The sequence below is a fragment of the Camelina sativa genome, chromosome 14, assembly GCF_000633955.1.
Source record: "Camelina sativa cultivar DH55 chromosome 14, Cs, whole genome shotgun sequence".
Lineage (NCBI taxonomy): Eukaryota > Viridiplantae > Streptophyta > Magnoliopsida > Brassicales > Brassicaceae > Camelina > Camelina sativa.
Window position 1 is genome coordinate 12,622,946 of NC_025698.1, and position 23,780 is coordinate 12,646,725.

At 33.7% G+C, this 23,780-nt stretch overlaps 6 protein-coding genes across 8 annotated transcripts; 3 read left to right on the forward strand and 3 right to left on the reverse strand.

Moving 5' to 3' along the window:
- Window positions 31-1,203, reverse strand: LOC104741207. Its single transcript, XM_010462003.2, has 5 exons — window positions 1,043-1,203; window positions 833-905; window positions 603-654; window positions 432-501; window positions 31-321 (listed from the first exon to the last, which is right to left on the reverse strand). The coding sequence occupies exons 1-5, from the start codon at window positions 1,157-1,159 to the stop codon at window positions 235-237; spliced, it is 399 nt and encodes a 132-aa protein (XP_010460305.1). The 5' UTR covers window positions 1,160-1,203; the 3' UTR covers window positions 31-234.
- LOC104776638 (pentatricopeptide repeat-containing protein At1g26460, mitochondrial) lies at window positions 1,329-4,175 on the reverse strand. The gene is made up of 6 exons (XM_010462004.2): window positions 3,535-4,175; window positions 3,010-3,232; window positions 2,441-2,923; window positions 2,044-2,250; window positions 1,817-1,954; window positions 1,329-1,714 (listed from the first exon to the last, which is right to left on the reverse strand). Exons 1-6 carry the CDS (start codon window positions 4,173-4,175, stop codon window positions 1,520-1,522), a joined length of 1,887 nt encoding a protein of 628 aa, XP_010460306.1. The 3' UTR covers window positions 1,329-1,519.
- LOC104741209 (carbohydrate-binding X8 domain-containing protein-like) lies at window positions 6,254-7,787 on the forward strand. The gene is made up of 4 exons (XM_010462005.2): window positions 6,254-6,439; window positions 6,607-6,846; window positions 6,940-6,967; window positions 7,199-7,787. The coding sequence occupies exons 1-4, from the start codon at window positions 6,388-6,390 to the stop codon at window positions 7,488-7,490; spliced, it is 612 nt and encodes a 203-aa protein (XP_010460307.1). The 5' UTR covers window positions 6,254-6,387; the 3' UTR covers window positions 7,491-7,787.
- LOC104741211 (carbohydrate-binding X8 domain-containing protein-like) lies at window positions 13,537-14,974 on the forward strand. The gene is made up of 4 exons (XM_010462006.2): window positions 13,537-13,687; window positions 13,855-14,094; window positions 14,463-14,490; window positions 14,719-14,974. Exons 1-4 carry the CDS (start codon window positions 13,636-13,638, stop codon window positions 14,957-14,959), a joined length of 561 nt encoding a protein of 186 aa, XP_010460308.1. The 5' UTR covers window positions 13,537-13,635; the 3' UTR covers window positions 14,960-14,974.
- Window positions 16,471-17,457, forward strand: LOC109128763. Its single transcript, XM_019235703.1, has 3 exons — window positions 16,471-16,710; window positions 16,859-16,945; window positions 17,277-17,457. The coding sequence occupies exons 1-3, from the start codon at window positions 16,642-16,644 to the stop codon at window positions 17,376-17,378; spliced, it is 258 nt and encodes an 85-aa protein (XP_019091248.1). The 5' UTR covers window positions 16,471-16,641; the 3' UTR covers window positions 17,379-17,457.
- Window positions 19,835-21,526, reverse strand: LOC104741213. 3 transcript variants are annotated; one of them, XR_760291.2, is made up of 3 exons: window positions 21,300-21,526; window positions 20,621-20,818; window positions 19,835-20,186 (listed from the first exon to the last, which is right to left on the reverse strand). XR_760291.2 is itself a non-coding variant. In XM_010462007.2 (3 exons), exons 1-3 carry the CDS (start codon window positions 21,452-21,454, stop codon window positions 20,625-20,627), a joined length of 372 nt encoding a protein of 123 aa, XP_010460309.1. In that variant the 5' UTR covers window positions 21,455-21,526; the 3' UTR covers window positions 20,223-20,624. The 3 variants fall into 3 exon arrangements, 1 of the variants encoding a protein (XP_010460309.1); XM_010462007.2 differs by lacking the exon at window positions 19,835-20,186 and adding an exon at window positions 20,948-20,970 and having other exon boundaries at window positions 20,223-20,818; XR_002035071.1 differs by lacking the exon at window positions 19,835-20,186 and having other exon boundaries at window positions 20,207-20,818.

Sequence of the window (23,780 nt, forward strand, 5' to 3'; positions counted from 1 at the left end):
ATACCCTGACTCTAAATGTCAACAGCAAAAAAACGCAAAACAAAAATCTTGTTATGATTTATTTAACTCTTGGACAGAGTAATGATCATTATTGCTGATGGTTTTATGGACATTCAAACTGCATTGTATACAGAAAGAAAGAAAAACTTAGCATAAGAGCTAAGGACAAACCCTAACCATATACAAAAAGATGGGAGAAGATAAATGAAACAAAAAACTCTTCTTCTTGCTCTGTCATGGTTCTTCCTTATCAAAGAAACTCTGAGGCAAGGTAAAATCTTCTTCATGATTCAGAATGTCAATGTCCTCATCGTCTGATTTCTGAAACCCACAGAGGTAACAGATTAAAACCATTAGCACAACTCCAAACAAAGCCATGAAGTGAAACCTACAGCTATGAGATACTATAATCAACCATGCTTATTACTCACCAGCATGTCGATGTTGTAGAAACGATCAAGTAGCTGAAGAACCTCATCAGCTGTGAACTGTCGGTCAAAGCTATGGACAGGAATAGTTCGATAGAAAGACTCAAATCAGTAAGGATCAGAGCTTCATTTGATTGAAAGTATGAAACAGACTCTGTAACAAAACAAACAAACCTTCTTCCGAGATACTCCATCAGACCATAAAGAACAAAGTGGCGATGTATCCCTACACACACCATCATATATAATCCCATTAGTAGAAATCAAAGAACTGATCAATGTCCAAGCACAAGAGACATTGAAATGATTTGCCTTTCTGTTAAAGGGTTATTTCTACGGCTTCTGATCACTAACATGAAAGAAAAAGTAGCAAAAAGGATCAAGATTTGAGTTGTGAAACTTGCCTTTGAGTTTAACAGGAGGATAGATTTCAAGAGCTTCTAATAACTTCAGCTCTAATTCAACCTGTGACTGCTCCTGAAGAAGCATATCCAATAAAAGAGGAACCTTTAAAAAACCTCAGATCATATAATAAATAAAATGGTGGTGAAGAGAAAGAAGAGAGAGAGAGAGAGAGAGAGAGAGAGAGAGAGAGAGAGAGAGAGAGAGANGACCTTGGAGAGAGAGGAGGCGGAGGAAGGTAAAGCTTTGCAGGGAGAGTGTACGGACATGCCGTCTTGCTCTTCCTCTTTTGCTTTCCCTCCGCCACTTTCGTCCGTTCTTCCACCCATTTTTTTTTAGGGTTTTGTGGCTTTGATCCCAAAAATGTGGTGGAAGCTTCTCAAATGCTGTTTGTATACAGAAGAGCTTGTTGGATCTCTGATCTGGGCCGGCCCATCTTCATTTTCAAGGCCTTGTTTTTGTAAATTCATTTTGATAACATATATGCTGACGTGGACATCCACCGGAAGAAGTAGTAACATTAACTCTAAAATGTAAAATAATACAAATGTGAATCCTAATTTAAATCATGCAAGTTAATGGAAATTTTGGTTTTAATAAACAAATTTGAGGATCCCATAAAAGTATAAAAATGCTGATATGAGAGACAAACACTCTTATTATATATAGAGAGAGATTCATTTTGGATTTTAGTTGTTTAGTGCTCGGCCCCTGGAGTAGTCAATGTTGAACAGCATGTTCCTGCGGTTCTCTGTTCCCATCCTGATCTGAAACTTCTTGGCCAATTCCTCCACTTGATCATTGTTTTCATGGTCCATTTCCCTCACACATCGCCTTCTGAGCTTTTTCAATGTCTCCCTGGAGGGTTCAAATCCAGCCTTGATCTGTATAATTGTAACATGTATTAGTTTCTCAGAGCCATGTAAGCAAAACACACATCAGTATCTCATAGTGTGGTTAGGTTTTGTTTGTTATATCTTGTTTACCATGTCATCAACGACTGTCAGAGCTGATTTGGGATCCCGGTTAATGAGATGAGCATCAACCAGCAACGAATACGTCCGCGAATCAGGTTTAACACCTATGCTAACCAGATGCTCGAATACATTGGTGGCCTCAAAAGTCTGCAAGGCAAAATAGGCTAGAGTCGTTAGGCCTAATTGTTCATTCATGTAAAAGAATACTAGAGAGTGAGTTGATATCGAAACACCACCTTCTTGACTTTTCCAAATGCATATAGTAAAGCATTGTATGAATCGATATTAGGAGTCAGTCCAAAGGAAGCACTTATTGCCTCAAACGTCTGATAAGCGCGATCCAGATCCCATGTGTTTGCGCAGCCAAGAATTATACAGTTTAGTGCAGCAACAGACTTATATGGAGTATCACCTTTACTCAAACTTTCCAACTGGAAGTATACCTGGTGGATTATGTGACAGTGCAAGGTCAGATAAGCTAAACATTATATCTGCTTAGTCCCAAAGCACTCAAAAGTTCGACTTCGATAAACAGGTTCTATTAATTAAATGCAATGACCCTAAATTACTTCTTGTTACGAAGACAACTGAGAATATGTAGAAAAATTACCCTTAGAAAGAGTCGAGGTATACCTCATCCAAAGTCTCAAAACCTTTCTTAGAGCACGCGACAACCAGCGGGTATAACGATGTAAAAGGTGAAAGCAATTCCTCCACAACTTCTTTTCCAGAGTCTGCATAAGCGGATTCAAGTTCATGAAGCGTAGTGAAAGCTTTTTGCAGATTCCCCAACGATGCATAGGCATTTATCTTTGCAATGTAAGATGCAGGGTTAGCTGCCTTCCTCCCACGCAGACTCTGTTTCAGAATCGTCCATGATCCTTCCACTAAAGATGAACTACAAGTCCTAGCAGCAGTTGCAAGACCAGCTACTACCAACCCTTCATCAACAGAGAGAATAACCGAGGGCCTAGCCATTTCGCCTCTAGTGATCCACTTGAACATAAATTCAAACGCATAAAATGCTAACTTGCTATTATCCTCTTGAATTGCAACTTCTGCAATATAATTACACAGTATCCAGCTAGGGCAAAGGGACTTGTTCCGATCAACAGCCTACGCAACAAGAACAAAATATAGTCGATAAAAGGGGCGACAAAAGCTTCAAATGACGACCAAAGATAACAAAAACTCGTCTTTACCTTGCACCTTTCGATGATGGAGACCAGTGTATCTGTCCTACCTCTGGCTACACAACTACGAACACATTCAGTAAAGACTGTGGTGGATAACATATAACCAGATTTGAGTGCCAAGTCCATAATTTTCATGGCTTCGTCATTCTTCCCAGAACCAAAATGCATTCCAATAACCAAATCATATGATTCATCATCCGGAAGAGACTCCTTCCCCAACAGGAGCATCCTGACGTAATTACAAGTCATGATACATTCTTATAAAAAAAAATCAACTTTAGCATTACACCAACATCAGTGACAGCTATCAGAGATAATAACCCTTTTGGTATCAGAACCTATCACCGTTGTTCAATCATGTAAATTTCTATTCTTTTGCACTATGTTCTAAGCTATCTCCGCATAGAAACTACAATATATAACAGAATAGGTAATAAATCTCACTCACTAACTGGACAGTAACTTAGCAGCAATGTTTCATTTCTGAAAGATAAAAAAGTATTAGTCTTTATCAAAGTCAGAGGATCTAACCGTTCAAGTAGCTTCATGGCAGCATCGGTCTCTCTAGACTGGTACATAGCCTTCAAGACAAGATTATAAGACGCAGTATTGGGAGCAACAGAGAACTCTTCCATTGGCGCAACAAGATCGAGCATGTCTGCAGCCGAAGCACCCATCATCAAATTAGCACGAAGGTAATGATTGTAAAGGTTAACATCAGGCTTGTTCGGCTTCCCATTCTTGTCAAGCGATCGAACCCAGAACTCGAAAAGCTGTTTCATATCGGACCAACGCTGCGAGGCGGTCCAATCAGCAAACATGTTCAGAAGAGAGTTCATGTCAAGCGTCTCGGAGAGAGCTCTGATTCGAGCAGCAGGGGCTTGGTTTAGAAATCCCAAGGGGACGAGAGACTGGTTGAAGGAAGGAGTGTTTGGGATCGGGCAACGCCAATTCTCTTGGTAAAGAGGGCTTCCCGTTGCTGGGTTAGGTGGAAGAGGGGTTGAGTTTGATTGGTGGTTTGGTGTTTCGTGATCTGTTGTTGTTTCGGTTGCGAGCTGAGGATCTTGAGAGAGGAATGGTGTACCGGAAATGGCTCTGATGGTTGAAGTAGGATTGGGTTTAAGGGTTTTGAGGAGAGAGAAACGGGATCGGGTAAAGAGATGAGACGCCATTGTTGGAAAGATCTGTTCTGGGAAAAAGGGGTTTATCTGTGTGTGTTTTAGGGTTTTCTGAGTTCAGATGAGTCTTCCCGGTCGTGACGATCTGTAACCTCGATGACAACAGTGGCATTTCAGAGATTATCCCACAAAGATGATGTCATTTTTTCAGGAGTTGTCTTTGACTCTCGGGACATGTTTAGGCCTTTTAGTATAAAGCCCGGCCCATTAATATATACAGCCCACACCATTTTCTCAAAACACACGTAATATTGTTGGTTTTAATTGTCAAATTACTTTTTTTAATGGTTAGTGTTGCGAGATAATCTTTCACTAATGGTTGGTGATGAGTTTCATACGTGATATCAGCATGAAAGGTTCATTTGAAATAGGAATGATGAGAATAATTAAGGAAGTTTGCTCTCTGTGCAGCACATTATTCGTGGATTAATTTCTCGGTTTAACAAAGGCACTTCATCGGCTATGAAGGGTATATTAAGAGGTGGAGTCTATATTCAGAGTGAAATAGAAGCTATAAAAATGTGGTTTTCGCTAACAACGTATCACGAACAGTGAAAAAGATTGACCGTAGGAATTTGAGAGAACAAGCGAAAATCTCAATAGTCGAGTTGTGAAATATCGTCCTTCCGCATGATATCCCTCTAACGGAATCTCATTTCATGGTGCATGTATGATATGTACCGATATGTGTTTAGAATTACTTTATAACCTTTTTTATATATATTACGCAGACGGCAGAACGGATAAAATTTTTTTATTGAACTTCACATGCATTTAATAACTCTCATACGAAAGATGTCATTTTTTTGTCCACTGAATCTAGCATACACGCATATATCTATGACGTGAACTAAATTCACCAACCATGTCAACATTATAAATTTATATATCATCAATTCATCATCATGCGTCTATAAACATATATCTATGACGTTGAACCTTTCGTTTAATTCTTTTCAATGACAAGGTTATTTTTAATTTAAATTGTATTTATACTTTAATTTCTTATATTTTCATAATTTAATTTGAAGTGTATTTACCGTAACTTATATTTCTGTTTGAACTTATATTTATGACGTTGAACCTTGACGTTGAACTTATATCTAGCATACACGCATATATCTATGACGTTGAACCTTTCGTTTAATTCTTTTCAATGACAAGGTTATTTTTAATTTAAATTGTATTTATACTTTAATTTCTTATATTTTCATAATTTAATTTAAAGTGTATTTACCGTAACTTATATTTCTGTTTGAACTTATATTTACTAAAAATACTTTTCAAATGACCGATCTAAAGTTTAAAAATAAATGACTACCAAAAAAAAAGGTCATTAATTCCGTACGTTAGAGGTAACGTTTATAGCTAATTTTGGTCGTCTCATCGTCAACAATTTGAATTCTCGGATGATTAGTGCGACTTTGTGACTTGTGACACAATCACACGTGTTGTAATACGGATGCAAAGTTTTTCCCTGCACATGGATCCCTCGCTTAGCCGCTTTGCCTTAGAAAAGTACTTAACACTTAAGTTTTTGCCTTTAAAGAGTAATACTATTTCCAATAGTTGTGTTCTTTTCCCTGTTTTTCTCCATTACTTTTCATCGGTTAGTGCTTCAGAAATCAAACTACTTTATAACTTTAAACATATCATTATATACTAGTTTATATCTTATAATATGTTTACAACAGTTTTTACTTTGCAAACGTGTGCATGCATGATGCATCTTTTGTTGTCTTTGGGGAAAGCTACACTCTATCTAAATCCTATAAAAGTAAAAAGAATGCAGCAGATGTACGTAAATTGAGGTGACAAATTAGTAAATAACAAAGCTAGTTTCCTTCACATAAAGTCCCACTACAATATTATGTGCGTCAACCGACCAATCATACATTGAATAGACGACAAGCATGCTTTCCACTTTCTCTGTTTGTTTCTCTCCAGACCCACATTGCTTTGAGTACTCAAAATCAAACATTTACAAGTCATCACACATTATTATCAGAACTTTTCTTAACTTAGGCTCGAGGGTATACTGCCTATTAGTACCCGAGAAATATCATAAACATTAAGCTCCATCATCGTATCAAGATCTCTCTCTCTCTCTCTCTCTCTCTCTCTCTCTCTCTCTCTCTAACAAAAACATAAACTCACATTTGTGGCACTGTTAGGGTTAAACAACTTCGACCAGTTTTTAGTAGTCATGGCGGTTTTGCTTCCTCTGTTTCTTCTCTCTATCATGTTTACCTATTCAAGTAAGCTTCTACAATATCCTCAACACATTTGTTTTCTTGGCTTTACGTACGCCTCAAATAGCTCTTGTCTTTTTTGTTTCTTAGTTAACGTTTACCTTGTAATGCTAATCTTTAACACATCTTCTATCTTTTATCTATTCTGATCCGATATCTCTGTTCTGTACTAGATGCGGCGGTTTGTGTATGCAAGGACGCGAGCGAGCCGGAACTTCAGAAGGTGATAGACTTCGCGTGCGGAGGAGGTGCTGACTGTACTCAGATTCAGACGACCGGAGCTTGTTATCAACCAAACACCATCAAGAACCATTGTGACGTCGCCGTTAACAGCTACTACCAGAAGAAAGCTCCAACCGGCGCCACCTGTGACTTTAACGGCGCCGCAGTCATCTCCACTTCCCCTCCTTCGAGTATATATATCTTCCATTGAAACCATAACTTCTTTTTATCTCAAATGGTGTATATATTTTTTTTGCTGACTCTTTCTTACTCTGTTCTTGCAGCTACTTCAAGCTGTTTATCTAGTTCCAGGTATGTTTCACTTCACCTTGCCTGCCTTATAGCTTAGATTAGGTTTTTTATAACTCGTGATCGTTTGCTTAGTGTTTTCTTTAGATCAGTATGAGCTCTCTGATTATTCTAGTCGTTGATTAGTTCAATAACTTGTGTATTAGTTTACTACGTATTTACCAAATTTTTAAAACATTTTTAGAGATTGCGATGATGGTTCAAGTGTGTTTATAAGAGTACATTCTTTTGCAGCTCCAACGGAACCCCCACAACCGGAAATACATCCACCGGAAATTCAACCGCCGGAACTCCAGGCATTACAAATCCAACCACAGGCAACTCCACCGGCAATTCAACAACCAGCACACCTACCGATGATAGGCCGACTTCGTCTTCGTTAGCATTTCCTGGAAATACTATGGGACCGTCAAGCAGCACCAGCGGTTTAGGTGGCGGTGATCCCAACGCTGGAGAAGAGCTCTCTGTCCGATCCACGACGATCATCTTACTAGCTACCATCGCTGCCGTGGCTTTGAAGGTTTAGGTGAAATCATCTCGGATGACATGGATGCTCATTTGTTATATGAGATATTAAAGCCAAGTTAGAGCGTCTCTTTCTTTTCCCACTTTTTAATCTTTGTAGGGTTGTGATTCTCTCTTTCTCTGTCTTTTATTTTATTTTGGTTTATAGGAAACCATAATAAGGAGTTTTCTTGCTTTCTTTTGTAAATCGACGATGCTCTTTGGTATGTATTCTTTTTCTTACCTATCGTTAGTTATGCGTCCAATGTGTCATTGTCGATTTCATATTTCAAAATTTCGGATACTGTCTTCATTCTTATCTAATCTATCATCTTCTCTAAAGAACATTGGCGAGATTAATTTGTCTCCATATAGGGTTTATTATAGATGTGTAATAAATTAAAGTAAAAACGTAGTAAATTTTAGAAAAAAATACATCAACATTTGAACATAGAGTTTGTAATGAAAGTGAACCGAACCGAACCGAATTATTAATTTATTTACCGCCGATTGACCTACTTATATATTTGGTATTTGCTTTTAAAACCATTGTTTCGTCCGAATTTTCTAATTGTCAATTTTTGCACTCGAATTCTTACTTGAGATTGGTGTTTAGAAAAGGTTTACATGAATGGGTTTTCAATCTTATTAAAGGAACAAGAGAAGCGATTGCAGAAATTAATATTAGCTCTCGAGGCTGAAAAACTGGAAATAAGTTAGCGAGTCCTTGAAGGATGACCACGATGATGCATTCATGGTTGTTATGGGAACCTAGAACCGCCTTCGGGTTTTTTTTTTGTATTATGGTCATGGTTTATTTTTAATATATATTTAGGTTTAAAGCGGTTTATTTTTTGAATATATAATACTAATATATTTTGTACTTCACTGAAGAAACTGAAATTATAATAATACCTCCATTGGTGAGATACCCCATAGTCGATAGAGTATCTCATTCACAAATTTAATAAAGAGTTTATATTAAATTAATTTCTTTATATCTTTAAACATATCAAATACATTTTAGTTACATTATATTTTTTAAAACAAATGACTAAAGTTAACAATTATTTTATCCAAATTCCAGGTATATATAAATCACATTAGAAATTTTGTAAAAATAATGACAAAGATTTGCATATTATTTTATCTAAATATCAAAATGTTGGAAAATAGTTAATTTTATATTTTTATAATAATATTAACCTAAACTAATACTAATTAAAATAATATTAATATAATTACGGAGCTTGGTGTATAGATAGTTTTATTTAATAAAACCAAAATATTAACATATATACTATTTCAATTATATTATAATTCATAGTGTATTTGGTTTATAAAAGGAAATATTAAATCAATTCTACTATGACATGTGTATGAGATAGATATCTCTGAGGGTCTCTCAAATCGAATGAGAAACGATTCCAAACATTATAGTTTTATAATTATATATGTTTTTAATTTTGATTTATTTTTAATGAGAATTTCTAAAAAAAGAGACCCCAAATGAAAATATATGCCTTATGATTTATAGGAAGAACTTCATTAAGATATATAAGGAGCAACTCATCAAGAGAAAGAACAAGCTACTTGTTATGGGTGATTTAAAATTTTGTTTATGTCTTATTTTTTAATTAACAAGTGGATTGTAAGTGATTTGTATTTGTTCTGGATTTTGAATGGGTATATATATATACAAACTATACAAGCTAATGAAGACGAATGGAATATATTGTCAGAAGTGGTACATTTTTTGTTCTAATGTCTCAAATGTTATTATCTCAAATGTCTTGTTCAAATAAGTGTGTTGCAAAGTTTGATCACATTGATTATTTCTAACAAGTTTTCTTTTCTAAACTAGCGTATATTTTTTGATCTTGAGGATTGAGGATGTCTATGGGAATATCTGAGAATCCAACAACCAGAAACACGTAAATCAAGTTTAAATAGAATGTCCATTTTATTTGAAAATTTGGTATTTATTTGATCCCATGTTTTGATTTTCTAGAGATTAGTGTTTCTCTTTTCATTTATCGGTAATAATCGGTTCATATTGCTCAAATTTCTGTTTTCGGTAAAATGACTTAACACGAAACCTCATGCTTTTCTTGTGCCATGTCCTCCTGAAAACAAAACATTTGATTAGCGTAATAAATATACACTAAATTTAACCAACCTTCAATGCAACAAAAATTTGACCGATTACCAGCATCTTCTTGTAGTGGGATATTGCACTCTTTTCATACTCCAACATAATCCTATTAGCTTCATCCACATAAGGAGCCTTTGTCTTTATATTATCAGGAAAACCGCATGTCAAAAGCATAACAATTCTACGCTCCTAGACTAGTTAAAAACTAATAATGATAATTAGAATACATATATAATCCATCTTAGTAGTCCACGGTGCAGACAACTCTTTCATCTGTCATCAACTTTTTAAAAAATCTAGATACAATATCAAGCTATACAGCTCATAAGTGAAGTTTCTAAAATGTCATATCACATCACACTCACAAATTCAGTAATGTTCTCCATAGGGTCATTCTCATATTCCTCTTCGAACTAATCCCTGGTTTGTAGACAAAAATAAAATTTTCCATTCAACAAAACAATTAACCACATAGATTTTTTTTGTCAAAGGCATACTACTTAACACGGAAAATTGAGTGTTGTGGCTATGCTTACAGGAAGAGTAAAAATCCAGTTGTTGCTGTCTCCTCATATTCTGTTTGGACACATCCTTTAGACTCTGGCTATGGCTCATCAGATACCTTTCCCAAACACAACATGGGATTGGTATCAACCTAAACATAAGATAAGCTTCCATAAACTATGCAATGAAGCATTTACAGGTTGCTTCATATAGAAGAAATCTAGAGCTTTCTTCTCATATGTCTGCATGAGACTCTCAGCCTTCAAAAAGTAAGGACCTTTCTCTTGAATTAATGCAAAAGGCAGGCTAAGTCGCTTAAGAAAACATGTACACAATCTGCCCATCAAGCTAAGTGACTTGAGAAGAAAAAAAAATACTCAGAGAACTTGTCATAGATTTCCACTTTTTAGACAAATACTCAACCTATTTTCAAATGAAAAAAAAACGTGATAGTAAAGAACCAGGCGCAAGACATAATATAAATTTAAGATGGCAGAATTCTTTACATTCACATAGTCGTCAGCTGATAGGTTCTTGGACAACTCCGCTGAACCGAAAATGTTCTCCTCCCTAAAATTAAAGAAATATAAGTAAATAACACATAATATAGGTAGAAGACCAACCGAGGGATATTATGAAAAGCTTACACGAACAATAAGAATCCCGTGGCTGAAGGTGCAGTATCCTCAGGATTTGATTCCTCGAATTCCTCTGACATTGCATCGCCGAATCCCTCTTGAAAGCGGGCTACAAGAATCTTCTCATATTCGACTATGTTCTTTTCGGCCTTTGAGATGAATGGAGCCTTGTCCTAAGGCATATACAAGACATCAAAAGTTAGAAAATAAAAAAGGAAAGATTATGTTTTTTTGTAAGAAGACAAAACAGCTTAAAAATATACGTACAACATCAGTCATGGATTCCCACACATTTGACAATCGCTTGAGCAGTTACACAAACAAATTGTAAGTAAGACTACAACGACTGAAGCAAGTTTAATAGATAGAAAAAGAAAAAAAAAATGAAACTCACATTTGCTGTATCACCAGCTTTGATATCCATCGTAGGGTAGAGCTCCGCTATTTCAACAAAAAAATTAAGAAAAAGCATTAACTCCGCGAGAATGTAAAAGTATTAAAACTGGAAAAATACGACCAAAAAAATAAAAAAATAAAAATCAGTAGAGTTACCAAAAAACGGAAAAAGAGGAGATGGCTTTGTGAAGTTCAACAAAATCGTGAAAAAGAAATGACCTATCAATCATTAATGGTATTAACTTTGATGTAAAAGATATTTCTCATTTATTAATCAATGTTGAGGTACGATTACAAAGGTATTTATAGTGTACATAAGTATATCAGAATAGTAAGCTAAAGGAGACAGGCACCTCCATTGGTTATACATAAGATGTCTTCCCTAATTTTTTAATACTGGTCTAACACGGGTTGAAATTCATTTTATTTATATTATAATTTTTATATAAAATATAATTTATGTGATTGTTTTTAAAAGTTTTTTTGGATAAAACGTTATGCAATAAAATCATATGCTAAATATGATGACTTGAAAAAAGACACTTATTTCGTAAGTTTTCTATTATTAATGATTCTAGATAATTATCTGTGCTATAACATTGGTTAAAATTTATTTTATATAAAATTTTGTATATTTTATATTTTAAAATAAAAATTTAATATGTTGTATTAGGTTATATATGTGAAGCTATTTCAACAATGTATATTCTACACCATGACTTGAATGTTATTATTCTACACCATAATTTTGTAAATTTGAATTTAAATATTCAAATTTTGACCCGTTACTCAGTAAATTTTTTAATTCAATTGACTTTATATTTAAAGAATAATATTACTAAAGCTTGAATATTTTATAGATTGAAAAATTTATATTTGTTTTTAAAAATTCAACTTATGGTATATCCGGAAATAAAACTATTTTTTGATTATAATAAATAATATGATAATTTATTTGTTTCACAAAATAGACTCATATATAAAAATCAAAGGTGAAGTATAATGATAGTTAACAAATTAATATGTTAAGTTAGATATCAAAAGATTTTATTTGATGAATAATTTAATAAAGGAAATTAATATGGTAAGTTAGATGATATGATTCTTTAGAATATTTTCTTTAAGATTTTCGGTATAATCTATTTGTAAATAGTTAATCTATCATTAATATATAACCTATTTTTAATCAATTTATTAAAATTATATAGACTACAAAACAATGTTGTGTACTTCCGTTTTATTATATAGGCGATTAGATTAAAGACATTTATCAAGAGAGAGAAATAAAAATGTCTTTAGGAAGATATTAAAGACACTCTTAAACAATATGTCATATTTTCATTGGTTATAATTTATTTAATTTATTATTTGAAAAATAAAATTAATTAAAGACATTTTTGAAGAGTTTATGCGATGAGGATGGTCTAACTACGTACTCTAATATAGTAATATACAACCATAAATTTATAACATGTACATAAGTCAATATACCCCCCTCCCCTTCAAGCCGATACTTCCTTTGAGGAATAAAGGCTTGAAAGAGACATACGTTGAAGAAGATGGTGAAATGGTCCAGGTTGGAGAGGCTTCATAAGAATGTCCGCGAGTTGGTTCCCTGAGACCAGATGAAAAAGTTTGAGGAAGCCATTTTTAACCTGGTCTCGAGTGGTGTGGCAATCGATCTCCACGTATTTCGTTATCTCATGAAAGACATCATTGTTTGCAATGTAGAGAGCGGATTTGTTGTCACATAACAGTTTGGCCTGTGAAGCTGGTGTAATACGCAAGTCTTGTAACATCTGTTTAAACCAAAGAAGCTCCTTTGTTGTTTGAGCCATACTCCTATACTCTGCTTCAATTCTGCTGGAGCTTACCACATCTTGTTTCTTTGATTTCCAAGTAATCAGTGAAGTACCAAGAAAGATACACATACCAGAAATTGATCTCTGTGAGTCTTTGCAAGTTCTCCAGTCTGCATCTGCAAATCCGTTTAAACAGATCTCTGATGATGCTGAATAGAAAAGAGGACTATTCTTCAGATATTTTAGAACATTACGGGCCGATTGAAGATGGACGTCAGTAGGACACAACAGGAACTGACTCAGCCGAATAACTGCAAAAGTGACATCAGGTCGAGTTATGCATAAGTAAAGCAATCAGCCAATCAACTCTCTGTATGGACGTGCATCAGATAGGAGGACACCGGTCTCTTTAGTCAATTCTTCTTTCGGATCCATTGGATCAGTTTTTGGCTTACACCCTAATAATCCTGCATCAGCCAATAAGTCTAAGCAATACTTTCTTTGACAAACAGAGATGTCCTCTGAGTTCCTAGCAATCTCCAATCCGAGTAATATCATAAACATTAAGCTCCTTCATCGTATCAAGATCTCTCTCTCTCTCTCTAACAAAAACATAAACTCACATTTGTGGCACTGTTAGGGTTAAACAACTTCGACCAGTTTTTAGTAGTCATGGCGGTTTTGCTTCCTCTGTTTCTTCTCTCTATCATGTTTACCTATTCAAGTAAGCTTCTACAATATCCTCAACACATTTGTTTTCTTGGCTTTACGTACGCCTCAAATAGCTCTTGTCTTTTTTGTTTCTTAGTTAACGTTTACCTTGTAATGCTAATCTTTAACACATCTTCTATCTTTTATCTATTCTGATCCGATATCTCTGTTCTGTACTAGATGCGGCGGTTTGTGTATGCAAGGACGCGAGCGAGCCGGAACTTCAGAAGGTGATAGACTTCGCGTGCGGAGGAGGTGCTGACTGTACTCAGATTCAGACGACCGGAGCTTGTTATCAACCAAACACCATCAAGAACCATTGTGACGTCGCCGTTAACAGCTACTACCAGAAGAAAGCTCCAACCGGCGCCACCTGTGACTTTAACGGCGCCGCAGTCATCTCCACTTCCCCTCCTTCGAGTATATATATCTTCCATTGAAACCATAACTTCACAGGTGGAGGTCGGCGGAGGTTGGCGGAGGTTGGCCGGAGGTTGGCGGAGGTTGGCCGGAGTTCGGCGGAGGTTGGCGGAGGTTGGCCGGATGTGGCCGGAGGTCGGTGGCGGAGGAGTTGGCCGGAGGTTGGCGGAGGTTGGCGGCGAAGAAGGTGGCCGGAGGTGGGTTTATTGGTGGGTGAAGGTAAGGTGATGGAGGGGTAAAAATGTCATTAATATATATTATACAGAGTATATTATAGATACATGGTTAGTATAGTTAGTATTTAAATTATAGTTTTATTTTTGGTTATACAGCCCAATTTCCCTTATTTATATACTCTGTTCTTGCAGCTACTTCAAGCTGTTTACCTAGTTCCAGGTATGTTTCAGTTCACCTTACCTACCTTATAGCTTAGATTTGGTTTTTTTATAATTCTTGATCGTTTGATTAGTGTTTTCTTTAGATCAGTATGAGCTGATTATTCTAGTCGTTGATTAGTTATATAACTTATGTATTAGTTTGCTACGTATATACCAAATTTTTAAAACATATTTAGAGATTGTGATGATGATTCAAGTGTGTTTATAAGACTACATTCTTTTGCAGCTCTAACGGAACCCCCACAACCGGAAATATATCCACCGGTAATTCAACCGCCGGAACTCCAGGCATTACAAATCCAACCACAGGCAATTCCACCGGCAATTCAACAACCAGCACATCTACCGATGATAGGCCGACTTCGTCTTCGTTAGCATTTCCTGGAAATACTATGGGACCGGCAAGCAGTACCAGCGGTTTAGGTGGCGGTGATCCAAACGGTGGAGAAGAGCACTCCATCCGATGATCCGAACCACGACGATCATCTTACTAGCTACCATCGCTGCCGTGCTTTGAAGGTTTAGGTGAAATCATCTCAGATGATCATCACGACATGGGCGCTTATTTGTTATGAGATATTGCCAAGTTAGAGCGTCTCTTTCTCTTTCTTCTATAGTGTTTTGGACCTTTTGGTTTATAGAAAACCTTAATCAAGAACTTTTCTTGCTTTCTTTGAGTCTTTGGTTTGTATTCTTTTTCTTTCTTATATGGCTATGTGTAGTTATGCGTCGCATGTGTCATTGACTCATTGTCGATTTCAACATCACGAAAATAATAAAATGACATTTGCATGCTAAATCGTTTAATTACAATTATTGTCATTGTCGATTTCTATCTACTATATATGTATATATTTGAATATATTTCATCAATCAACTCAATATGATCTTCATCAATGTTTTCCTAAATAATTTCCTAATTAAATAACATAAAACTGACAACTAAGAATTTATAGTTAATTCTAGGAAGATTTTTATATTTTAGTGATATTCGACTTATAAGAAGATTTATATTTCAAAATTTCGGCTACACTATCACGAATCTCCTATAGGTTACGAAGTCTTCTCCAAGAGTCCAAGTATGGTTTCGGGATAGATGATATACTTCTACACATCATACATAAAATACTTGTTTATATCCTACCAAAAAACTACCCCAAAAAAAAAAATACTTGTTTATAAAAAGATTAAAAAAAAGTCATATATAATATACCGACCAAAAAATTATATTTTAGGTTATTAATAAATACTTTATTTACAATGAACGTAGGTGAGTCACTGAGTCTAAAGTTCTATATATATGGAAACAATTACCAAAGATTATTTACTGACTGGACTATAAGCATTTCTCTATCTATTATCTTCTCTAAAGAACCAATTACCCAAGACTATACCCTTGTGGGTACAGCCGTACAGGGTACATATGATTTGTCTCCATATATATATATATAGAGCTTGGGTTGGAAAGTGCAGAAGAGAGAATATAATGGATATAACAAATTAAAGTAAAAACTTTTATAAATTATAGAGAAAGAAATCAACACTCGAACATACGGAAACAAATAGATAATTTATAATGGAAGTGAACCGAACCGGATTATTAACGTACCGGTCCGATTGACCTAATTATATTTGGTATAGCTTTATATAGAGATGTGTATAAGTAGTAACCCTATTCGGCTATTCCTCTCAAGCTTCTGCGTGGCGTTCTCTTAAACTCAACCTAATTGAGACAAGAAAAGAAAAACCAGCTTATCTAAGGTTAATTTTGTTTCGTCTGAATTTGTATACTTGCCAAGTTTTGGAGTCAAAATCTTTACTGATTTGGATATTGGTGTTTAGGAAACGTGTGTGTGATCATTGGGAGTAATAAACATTAACCGGTCCGATTGACCTAATTCTAATTGGTATAGGCGTATATATAGCTTTTTAAATTATTGTTAATATGAGTAACCCAAACCAATAAAAAAACAAAAAAAGAGTAACCCTTCCCTTCTCCTTCTCATCTCAAGCTTGTGCGCGGCGCTCTCTGGAAACTCATCCCAAGGCAATTTATACCAGCTTCTTCAAGTTTATACTGTTTCGTCTGAATTTTCTAATTGTCAGTTTTTGGACTCGAGATTGGTGTGTAGGAAACGCGTGTGTGATCATGGCGACTCCGGCTGATTCTGAGGCTGTCAAGTCTCTCAACAACTCCAAGGGAAAGAAGGAGTTTGTGGTTCGTCTTCTATTTCTTTCAAAATTTATTATATGATAAGTTTTTTTTTATTGTAGGTTAATTTCATCCCTTTTGACTTAATTTTTGTTTTCCGTGGAACTCCTTAATAATTAATGGTCGTTTGTGGCTTCTTACTTGGTTGATATAGTTCAAGAATTTCTCTCAAAGAATCAGTGACATTGACATCCAACTCTATAGGAGCCTGGATAAGATGAAGGCTGAACCTTCATTCGAGGTATATGTTTGATCATGTCACCTTATAGTTTTTTTTTTCGTCCCTCTAAAGTTTCAATTTTGTTCTTTTTCTTCTTGTCTTCTAATGTTGTTGCCTACTTACTATGCTCAGTTCCTAGGTTTAACTTCTCTTCATTATCTCAGATAATTTAATTACGATGATTATTGAGTCATAATAAATAAATAAAAAAATTTATGCAAAACAAATATATATATATATATATATATATACTGGCTATTTCAGCTACATGATTTGATTTTATTTCAGAGAAAAGAAAAAAAAACGAATAAAATATGTCAAAGATTTATATGGTTTTTTCAATCTTCTAAAGGAACAAGAGAATCGAGTGATTAAAGAATTATTAGCTCTCGAGGCCTCCAATGACGACCAAGATGATGCGTTCATGTCTGTTATGGGAACAAGACCTCAGTAGAACAAGGTCCAAACTCGTGTCCAGCCGGAAGAAGTTTCTAATTAAAGTTTTGGTGTTTCTTTTTATTATTATTATTATTTTTTTTATTTAGGTCTAAACTAGTTTTCTCTTTAGATTTTTTCTATATTAGGGTCTTTTATGAACAATAAAAGACAATTTTTTTTTATTTAATCTTTCTACAATTAAGCTCTATATCGCTAGCACACACACATTTATTTCTAGCCATTGTTTTGGGTTAATTTAAACCTATTACAATTATTATCAATAAAATATAATTTTGTAGCCAAAATACAAGGTTTGATCCTGGTTTATTGATATTCTGCTTGGGTCGCTATTTGGAAGCTCTTCGATTCATCAACTATATCCGTTGTCTAATCGTTTTCTTTTGTTTATTTACAACATTTTTGAATCTAAACTATATGAATCTATTGAATCTACTGAATGGGAGAAGACAATATATATATATATATATATCCTTTGATATTTTTTTCTAACACTCTTCGTATGATTTGAAGGTAGAAACTTTAATATGATTAAGAACAAGAAAAAGAACAAGCTACTTGTTGTGAGTCTTCGATTATGCCTTACTCAAAAATCCAAGAACTAATCTGTCAAAATTGTGAATAAAATATAGTTTTGTCATCTTAGGATCAAATTATGTTTTGTATTGTGCTTAATATTTAATTTTCATTTGAAAATAGGTTGAAAATGTTTCTAAAATGGTTTCTTACGTTACTGAGGCTACGAAGTATATGTGTGAAGATGAGATGAAAGCTCTAGATTTCTAAAACAATATATTTAGGCCTGTGATGCCCGTTAGAGCATGTACACTGCCAGTAATATATTAAAAAATTAAAAGTAATAAAAAAACAGGAAAAAGAGTTAGAATCGATTCTGGTTTAAGCAATCTAAAAACTTAGCTCGGAAACTCACATGACACTTGGCTTTATAATATTGATCAAATATTTATTTTATAATTTATTTATTTGTTCAATAAATCATTTTTTACAAAAACATTAAAATAATTTTTATGAAGTACGCATATGAGCATTCACCGGTAATAATGGTGTTAAGGAAAATGAACCCATAGACTGAAAATAGAATTGGGACTCACTAGAAGGTGGCAATCCGAATATGTCTGCACGAGACTCTTGGCCTTCAAAAAGTAAGGACCTTTCTCTTGAATTAATGCAAAAGGCAGGCTAAGTCGCTTAAGAAAACATGTACACAATATGCCATCAAGCTAAATGACTTGAGAAGAAAAAAAATTAATTAGAGAACTTGTCATAGATTTCCACTTTTTAGACAAATACTCAACTTTGTTTTAAATGAAAAAAATAACGTGTTAGTAAAGAACTAAGCGCAAGACATCATATAAATTTAAGATGGCAGAATTCTTTACACTCACATAGTCGTCGGCTGATAGGTTATTGGGCAACTCTCGCTGAACCGAAAATGTTCTCCTCCCTAAAATTAAACAAATATAAGAAGTAAATAACATAAAATATAGATAGAAGACCAACTGAGGTATATTATGAAAAGCTTACACGAACAATAAGAATCTTGTGGCTGAAGGTGCAATATCCTTAGGATTTGATTCCTCGGATTTCTCTGACATTGCATCGCCGGATCCCTCGTGAAAGCGGGCTACAAGAATCTTCTCCTATTCGACTATCTTTTTTTCGGCCTTTGAGATGAATTAAGCCTTGTCGTAAGACATATACAAAACATCAAAAGTTAGATACTAAAAAAAGAAAGATTATGTTTTTTTTAAGAAGTCAAAACAGCTTAAAAATATACGTACAGCATCGGTCATGGATTCCCACGCATTTGACAAGATTGTTGTGAGTGATTTGTATTTGTTTTGAATATTTAAATGGATATGCGTGTACAAATTACTAAAGTCGAGTGGAATTATTTGAAGAACGTTTTACAAATAAAGTTAATTAAAAAATAGTCTTATTATCTCAAATGTCAAATGTTTAAGCAAGTATAACTAACTTGTGAATAAAAATAATTTAAGAGTTCATTTGAGAGTAATTTTCTTTTTATCAAAATCATCGTAATTAAATTTAGGAGTTTATTTTGAGTAAGGTGAAAACATCCAAAAAATCTGTCAAAATTGTGAATAAAAAGTAATTTTGTCATCTTAGGATCAAATTATGTTTTGTATTGCCCTTAATATTTTATTTTCATTTGAAAATAGGTTGAAGATATTTCTAAAAAGGCTCATTAGTGGAGTACCTCTCCTAAGTTACTCTCAAATTAATTAATCATATAATTAATACTAATTAAAGTAAAGCAACTCTAAGAGTATTTTTGCAAAATCATTCTTTTAGGTTGCTCAATCTTTTAAATAATAATTTTTTAATTTATGTTTAGTAATTATCAAACTAATAATCTAAAATGACAAAACAATTATTAAAAAATTTATATTACATAAAACTTTGGAATCTTAAACATATTTTACAAACTTTGGAATATTAAACATATTTTACAAAATTCAAAATAGCACATATATTACAAAATTTGAAGATGAATCTTGTATCAAATGCATTTTTCTCAATTTCTTTTACTAAGAGCTTTACCAAAAATGGTTTTTTTTGTTCCTTAGCTCCAAAACCTCTGTTTTAGGAATAGACTGAAAATATAAATGGATTCGAGAAAGTATATATAGTTCAGTGAGGAATCATATGGAGGGGAGTTACAAGCTATGAAAGTGAATCCTCTGCCAACGACATTGCTGTTGTCTCAATTTCAGATTCGCTCTGTTCTTCATTCCAAAATGTTTCATAGCGCCCTGGAATGCTGTAATTCGTAACAAGAGTGAGTATTAGCAAATTACCAAAAGCCAATTTCCTACAAAACTAATAGCTAAGACACGCTGTGGATCATAAGTTGTGTAATCAGGACTGTTAAAACATAATAGGCACAGAGACTAACTGAATCATCAGGGATTTATCAACTTAATTCCATCGAGGACAAAAAATACTAGAAGATAACACCAAAGTTCTCAAGCACATCTGTTTCAGTTCTATCAAAGTCTATAAGGCAAAATGGCTGACTACTCACAACTAATGCAAATCCATTTCTGCAGTATTATCTGAAGATTAATGATGTTTCAAAAGTATGCATAAAAGGATAGTCTGATAAAAGAATTCTCAGCAACACTGACTCTAGAGGCTAGAGCATGGCCCTTGGAAACATGCTTAGAGAAAAAGAGAGAATGAAAAGGTAATGACCTAGCTAGACGAGTGTAGAGTAATTGCTTAGACAATTCGTTGCACTTCTCAACAGATGCAGGCTCTTGAATTTGCTTGTTCTGCTCCAACAATTGCTTGTAGTAGGAATTCCCATGCTTGGCCACAAATTTTGAAGCCTGACATGCCTTTGACTGAAGTTGTACCAATTTTGATGCCATGTTTCACAATCACAAAGTCCTTCAAAAAATTACAGAAACCCAGTTTAGCTTCAGAAATCAAACTCAAGCAAGAGAGATTAGCTCATCAATATGTACAATTCCAAAGTTTCTAAAGCAATCATATTCAAGTTCATGATTCATTACACACCTCCACGATAAAATATCCAATACCTAAAACAGAAATTGAAAATAATATTCTCAGAATCAAGTCATCCAAAAGCACAAGACTTTTAATATAATTCACATATATCAAAGCTAAATCACTTCTTGTCCAACCAAATCCTTGAAGTAAGAAAAGAACAACTGCCACGAGAGAGAGGGAGATAACAAAACAAATCATAAAAGACCCATCACGAGAAACCCCTATAACCAATCGCTTACAGAAAACTAAATCAACGAAGAAAGAAGAAACCTTTGTTACAAGAAGACTTAGGTCAAACCAAACAAACAATAATATCAAATCCCGAAACTCAAATTCACGAAAGACGAAGCAAAGTTACCATTTTTCCTCTGCCTTCCTCTCTGCTCGCAATTCAACGAAGAAGGTGAAAGCTTTAGCCGGGATTTGAGTTAGGGTTACGCCGATTTTGGTTAGCCATCGCCTCCGGTGACCATGAACCTCCAGATTAAGCCGGGACATTCGACGTGAATCCATTAATTTTTCCGATTACATATGAATCGCGTGTTCTCTCGCCGGGGTTTTCGAGAGAGAAGAGAGAGAGACATTCGGGAAGAAACGGAAAAGAAAATGAAGAAAAAAAAAAAATGCTTTTATATTTACAAAACCACCATTCAGCAGCCGCCACGTAATGTTTCTAAAGTGTTGCTCAAAATACTTCCGACACAACGGTTCTCTCTTTATGGACTCATATATGGGTTGTTTATTATTAATTTGGGGCCCAAATCCAAGAGTAACTTACTGAGTATCCCCACTAGTGATGGTCTTACGTTACCGAGGCTAAGAAGTGCATGTGTAAATATGAGATGAAAGCTCTAGATTTCTATAACAAGATATTTCTCATTGTAAAATTAAAACTTGTGGCTCTCTTCTTTTAAATTAATTAATTAACTTTTAAAACATTTTCAGCAATCAGGTCAAACCATTTTATTAACTAATCCACATTTTTATTTGTGTTGTTGTGAGGCACATATTTATAGCCATTGTTTTGGTTCAATATATTGTATGTTCATTATAATTATTATCAAAAGACTAACTATAACAAAATTTTATGAGTTAATAATCACTATAATTTAATAAATTTGTCTTGTCCCAAAGTTGAATCAGTGTAATTTTGGATAATATTCTATTATTATATGGTCTCATCAATTCTACAAGTTCATAATTTAATAAAATTATCCATATATACATATAGTAAAATTTAGTGAATTATGACTCTTGTGTTGTTATTTCTTAATTTTACATTAATTTTTGTTAAAATTAATTTCTAAAATAATTATAATAATGAAAATTTATTATAGTATATTTTTAAAAAAGATTACCATGTTCGAAAGATCTCTATTGATCCATAAATTAATACTTTTATAAATTAATAAATTTTCAAGTTCTTGATATTATTTATTAATATAGGGTTTTACTGCATACTTGGTTTGACCCCGTGGTACACTATGGGGCAATTTTTTAAAAAATAACTTTTGAATATACTAGGTTTTGAACCCACGCAACGCGTGGGTTTATTTGATATATTTTGATAAAAATTATATATGATTGATTACGATAATAAAATATTATCTCATAAAAAAAATTGAAATTAGTACTAAGGAAAAATTAAATTTCAGATACACAATTTTTTAAAATATAAAAATCAGTTGTGTTATAAAATCAAATCTGAAAAAAAAAATCATAAATTTAACTTGACGTCTAGGCGAGGCAAATCAAACCGATGACCTCACAAATCCTAAACCATTTTCTTTGACCACCAGAAAAACAAAACAATTTTATAATCATGAATTTAACTCGTTTTCATATTTAATTGATCGCTACCGCCTATATTTTCGTGTTTTTTATTCAATGTTTTCTTATTCTTCATATTCTTTTTTGTCATTTTCATTGTCAAATTTTGTATTAATTGTCATCGTAACTTTTCTTGTTTGGTTCTTCGTTATACTCTTTTTCTTCTTCTTCCTCGTCAACTTCTTCACATTCTTCCACTGAAAAACCTTTTTTTAGACTACCACACAACTTGTTAACCTATCAAACTCCAAAAACAAAATCATTTCTTTTCTCATAAAATTTGTGAAATTCATGATTACCAGCATAGTCAACACATGCACCCAATTATTGACAATTTTATCCATATACTTATTTGGTTTTAGATCCACGCGTTTAGAAACTTCTCAAACCAAAATCTTTACTTAGTTTATAATATTTTAAAAACATAATAAAATATACTAATAATTATTTATTTAATATGAATCATATGATATACAGAAATATGAGTACATTATAAGAACATATTAATTATAAATAAATAATATCAATTATATTATATCATCAAATAATATTAACCGTATCATATTATCAAATAATCGTAACCGTATATAACAGTAACCGCTTGAACTATAACCGTATTTAAACGTAACCGTTTAACCGTTTGTTAAACGGTTCTGGTTAAGGTTACAAAAATTTCTAACCATAACCAATGGTTAATAAACCTTAACCGTGACAACCGTAACCCTAGTCATGCCTATGTATAGCTAATAAAACATGTGTGTTTGTCGTCCATCTTTCTTCTTTAAACCTCAAAATTTGACTCAAACATCAAATTAAGGTCTTGCGATGTCAATCATTCTTCCTTAGACCCAAAAATAATAAAATTAATGAAAGAATATCAACTCATCTATAAAATCATACCAAAAATATGTTTTACAGCTCATAAGAAATAAAATGCACAAATATAGATAAATAAGATAATTTATGTTTTGCATCAATATTTATAATATTTTAAACTTTTAAAAGGTTT

Excerpts from the sequence above, each read along its gene's own strand:
- LOC104741207 (XM_010462003.2), bottom strand. The coding sequence starts at position 1,159 with ATGGGTGGAAGAACGGACGAAAGTGGCGGAGGGAAAGCAAAAGAGGAA. Across the intron at positions 655-832 it reads TCCTCCTGTTAAACTCAAAG|GGATACATCGCCACTTTGTT; the intron begins GCAAGTTTCACA and ends TGGTGTGTGTAG. Across the intron at positions 502-602 it reads ATGGAGTATCTCGGAAGAAG|CTTTGACCGACAGTTCACAG; the intron begins GTTTGTTTGTTT and ends TCCTGTCCATAG.
- LOC104776638 (XM_010462004.2), bottom strand. The coding sequence starts at position 4,175 with ATGGCGTCTCATCTCTTTACCCGATCCCGTTTCTCTCTCCTCAAAACC. Across the intron at positions 3,233-3,534 it reads GCCATGAAGCTACTTGAACG|GATGCTCCTGTTGGGGAAGG; the intron begins GTTAGATCCTCT and ends TAATTACGTCAG. Across the intron at positions 1,715-1,816 it reads TGACAGTCGTTGATGACATG|ATCAAGGCTGGATTTGAACC; the intron begins GTAAACAAGATA and ends ACAATTATACAG.
- LOC104741211 (XM_010462006.2), top strand. The coding sequence starts at position 13,636 with ATGGCGGTTTTGCTTCCTCTGTTTCTTCTCTCTATCATGTTTACCTAT. Across the intron at positions 14,095-14,462 it reads CTCCACTTCCCCTCCTTCGA|CTACTTCAAGCTGTTTACCT; the intron begins GTATATATATCT and ends CTGTTCTTGCAG. Across the intron at positions 14,491-14,718 it reads AGCTGTTTACCTAGTTCCAG|CTCTAACGGAACCCCCACAA; the intron begins GTATGTTTCAGT and ends ATTCTTTTGCAG.
- LOC109128763 (XM_019235703.1), top strand. The coding sequence starts at position 16,642 with ATGGCGACTCCGGCTGATTCTGAGGCTGTCAAGTCTCTCAACAACTCC. Across the intron at positions 16,711-16,858 it reads AGGGAAAGAAGGAGTTTGTG|TTCAAGAATTTCTCTCAAAG; the intron begins GTTCGTCTTCTA and ends TGGTTGATATAG. Across the intron at positions 16,946-17,276 it reads AGGCTGAACCTTCATTCGAG|GAACAAGAGAATCGAGTGAT; the intron begins GTATATGTTTGA and ends AATCTTCTAAAG.
- LOC104741209 (XM_010462005.2), top strand. The coding sequence starts at position 6,388 with ATGGCGGTTTTGCTTCCTCTGTTTCTTCTCTCTATCATGTTTACCTAT. Across the intron at positions 6,440-6,606 it reads TATCATGTTTACCTATTCAA|ATGCGGCGGTTTGTGTATGC; the intron begins GTAAGCTTCTAC and ends GTTCTGTACTAG. Across the intron at positions 6,847-6,939 it reads CTCCACTTCCCCTCCTTCGA|CTACTTCAAGCTGTTTATCT; the intron begins GTATATATATCT and ends CTGTTCTTGCAG.
- LOC104741213 (XM_010462007.2), bottom strand. The coding sequence starts at position 21,454 with ATGGATTCACGTCGAATGTCCCGGCTTAATCTGGAGGTTCATGGTCAC. Across the intron at positions 20,971-21,299 it reads AGGAAGGCAGAGGAAAAATG|GTATTGGATATTTTATCGTG; the intron begins GTAACTTTGCTT and ends TTTCTGTTTTAG. Across the intron at positions 20,819-20,947 it reads TTGGATATTTTATCGTGGAG|GACTTTGTGATTGTGAAACA; the intron begins GTGTGTAATGAA and ends AATTTTTTGAAG.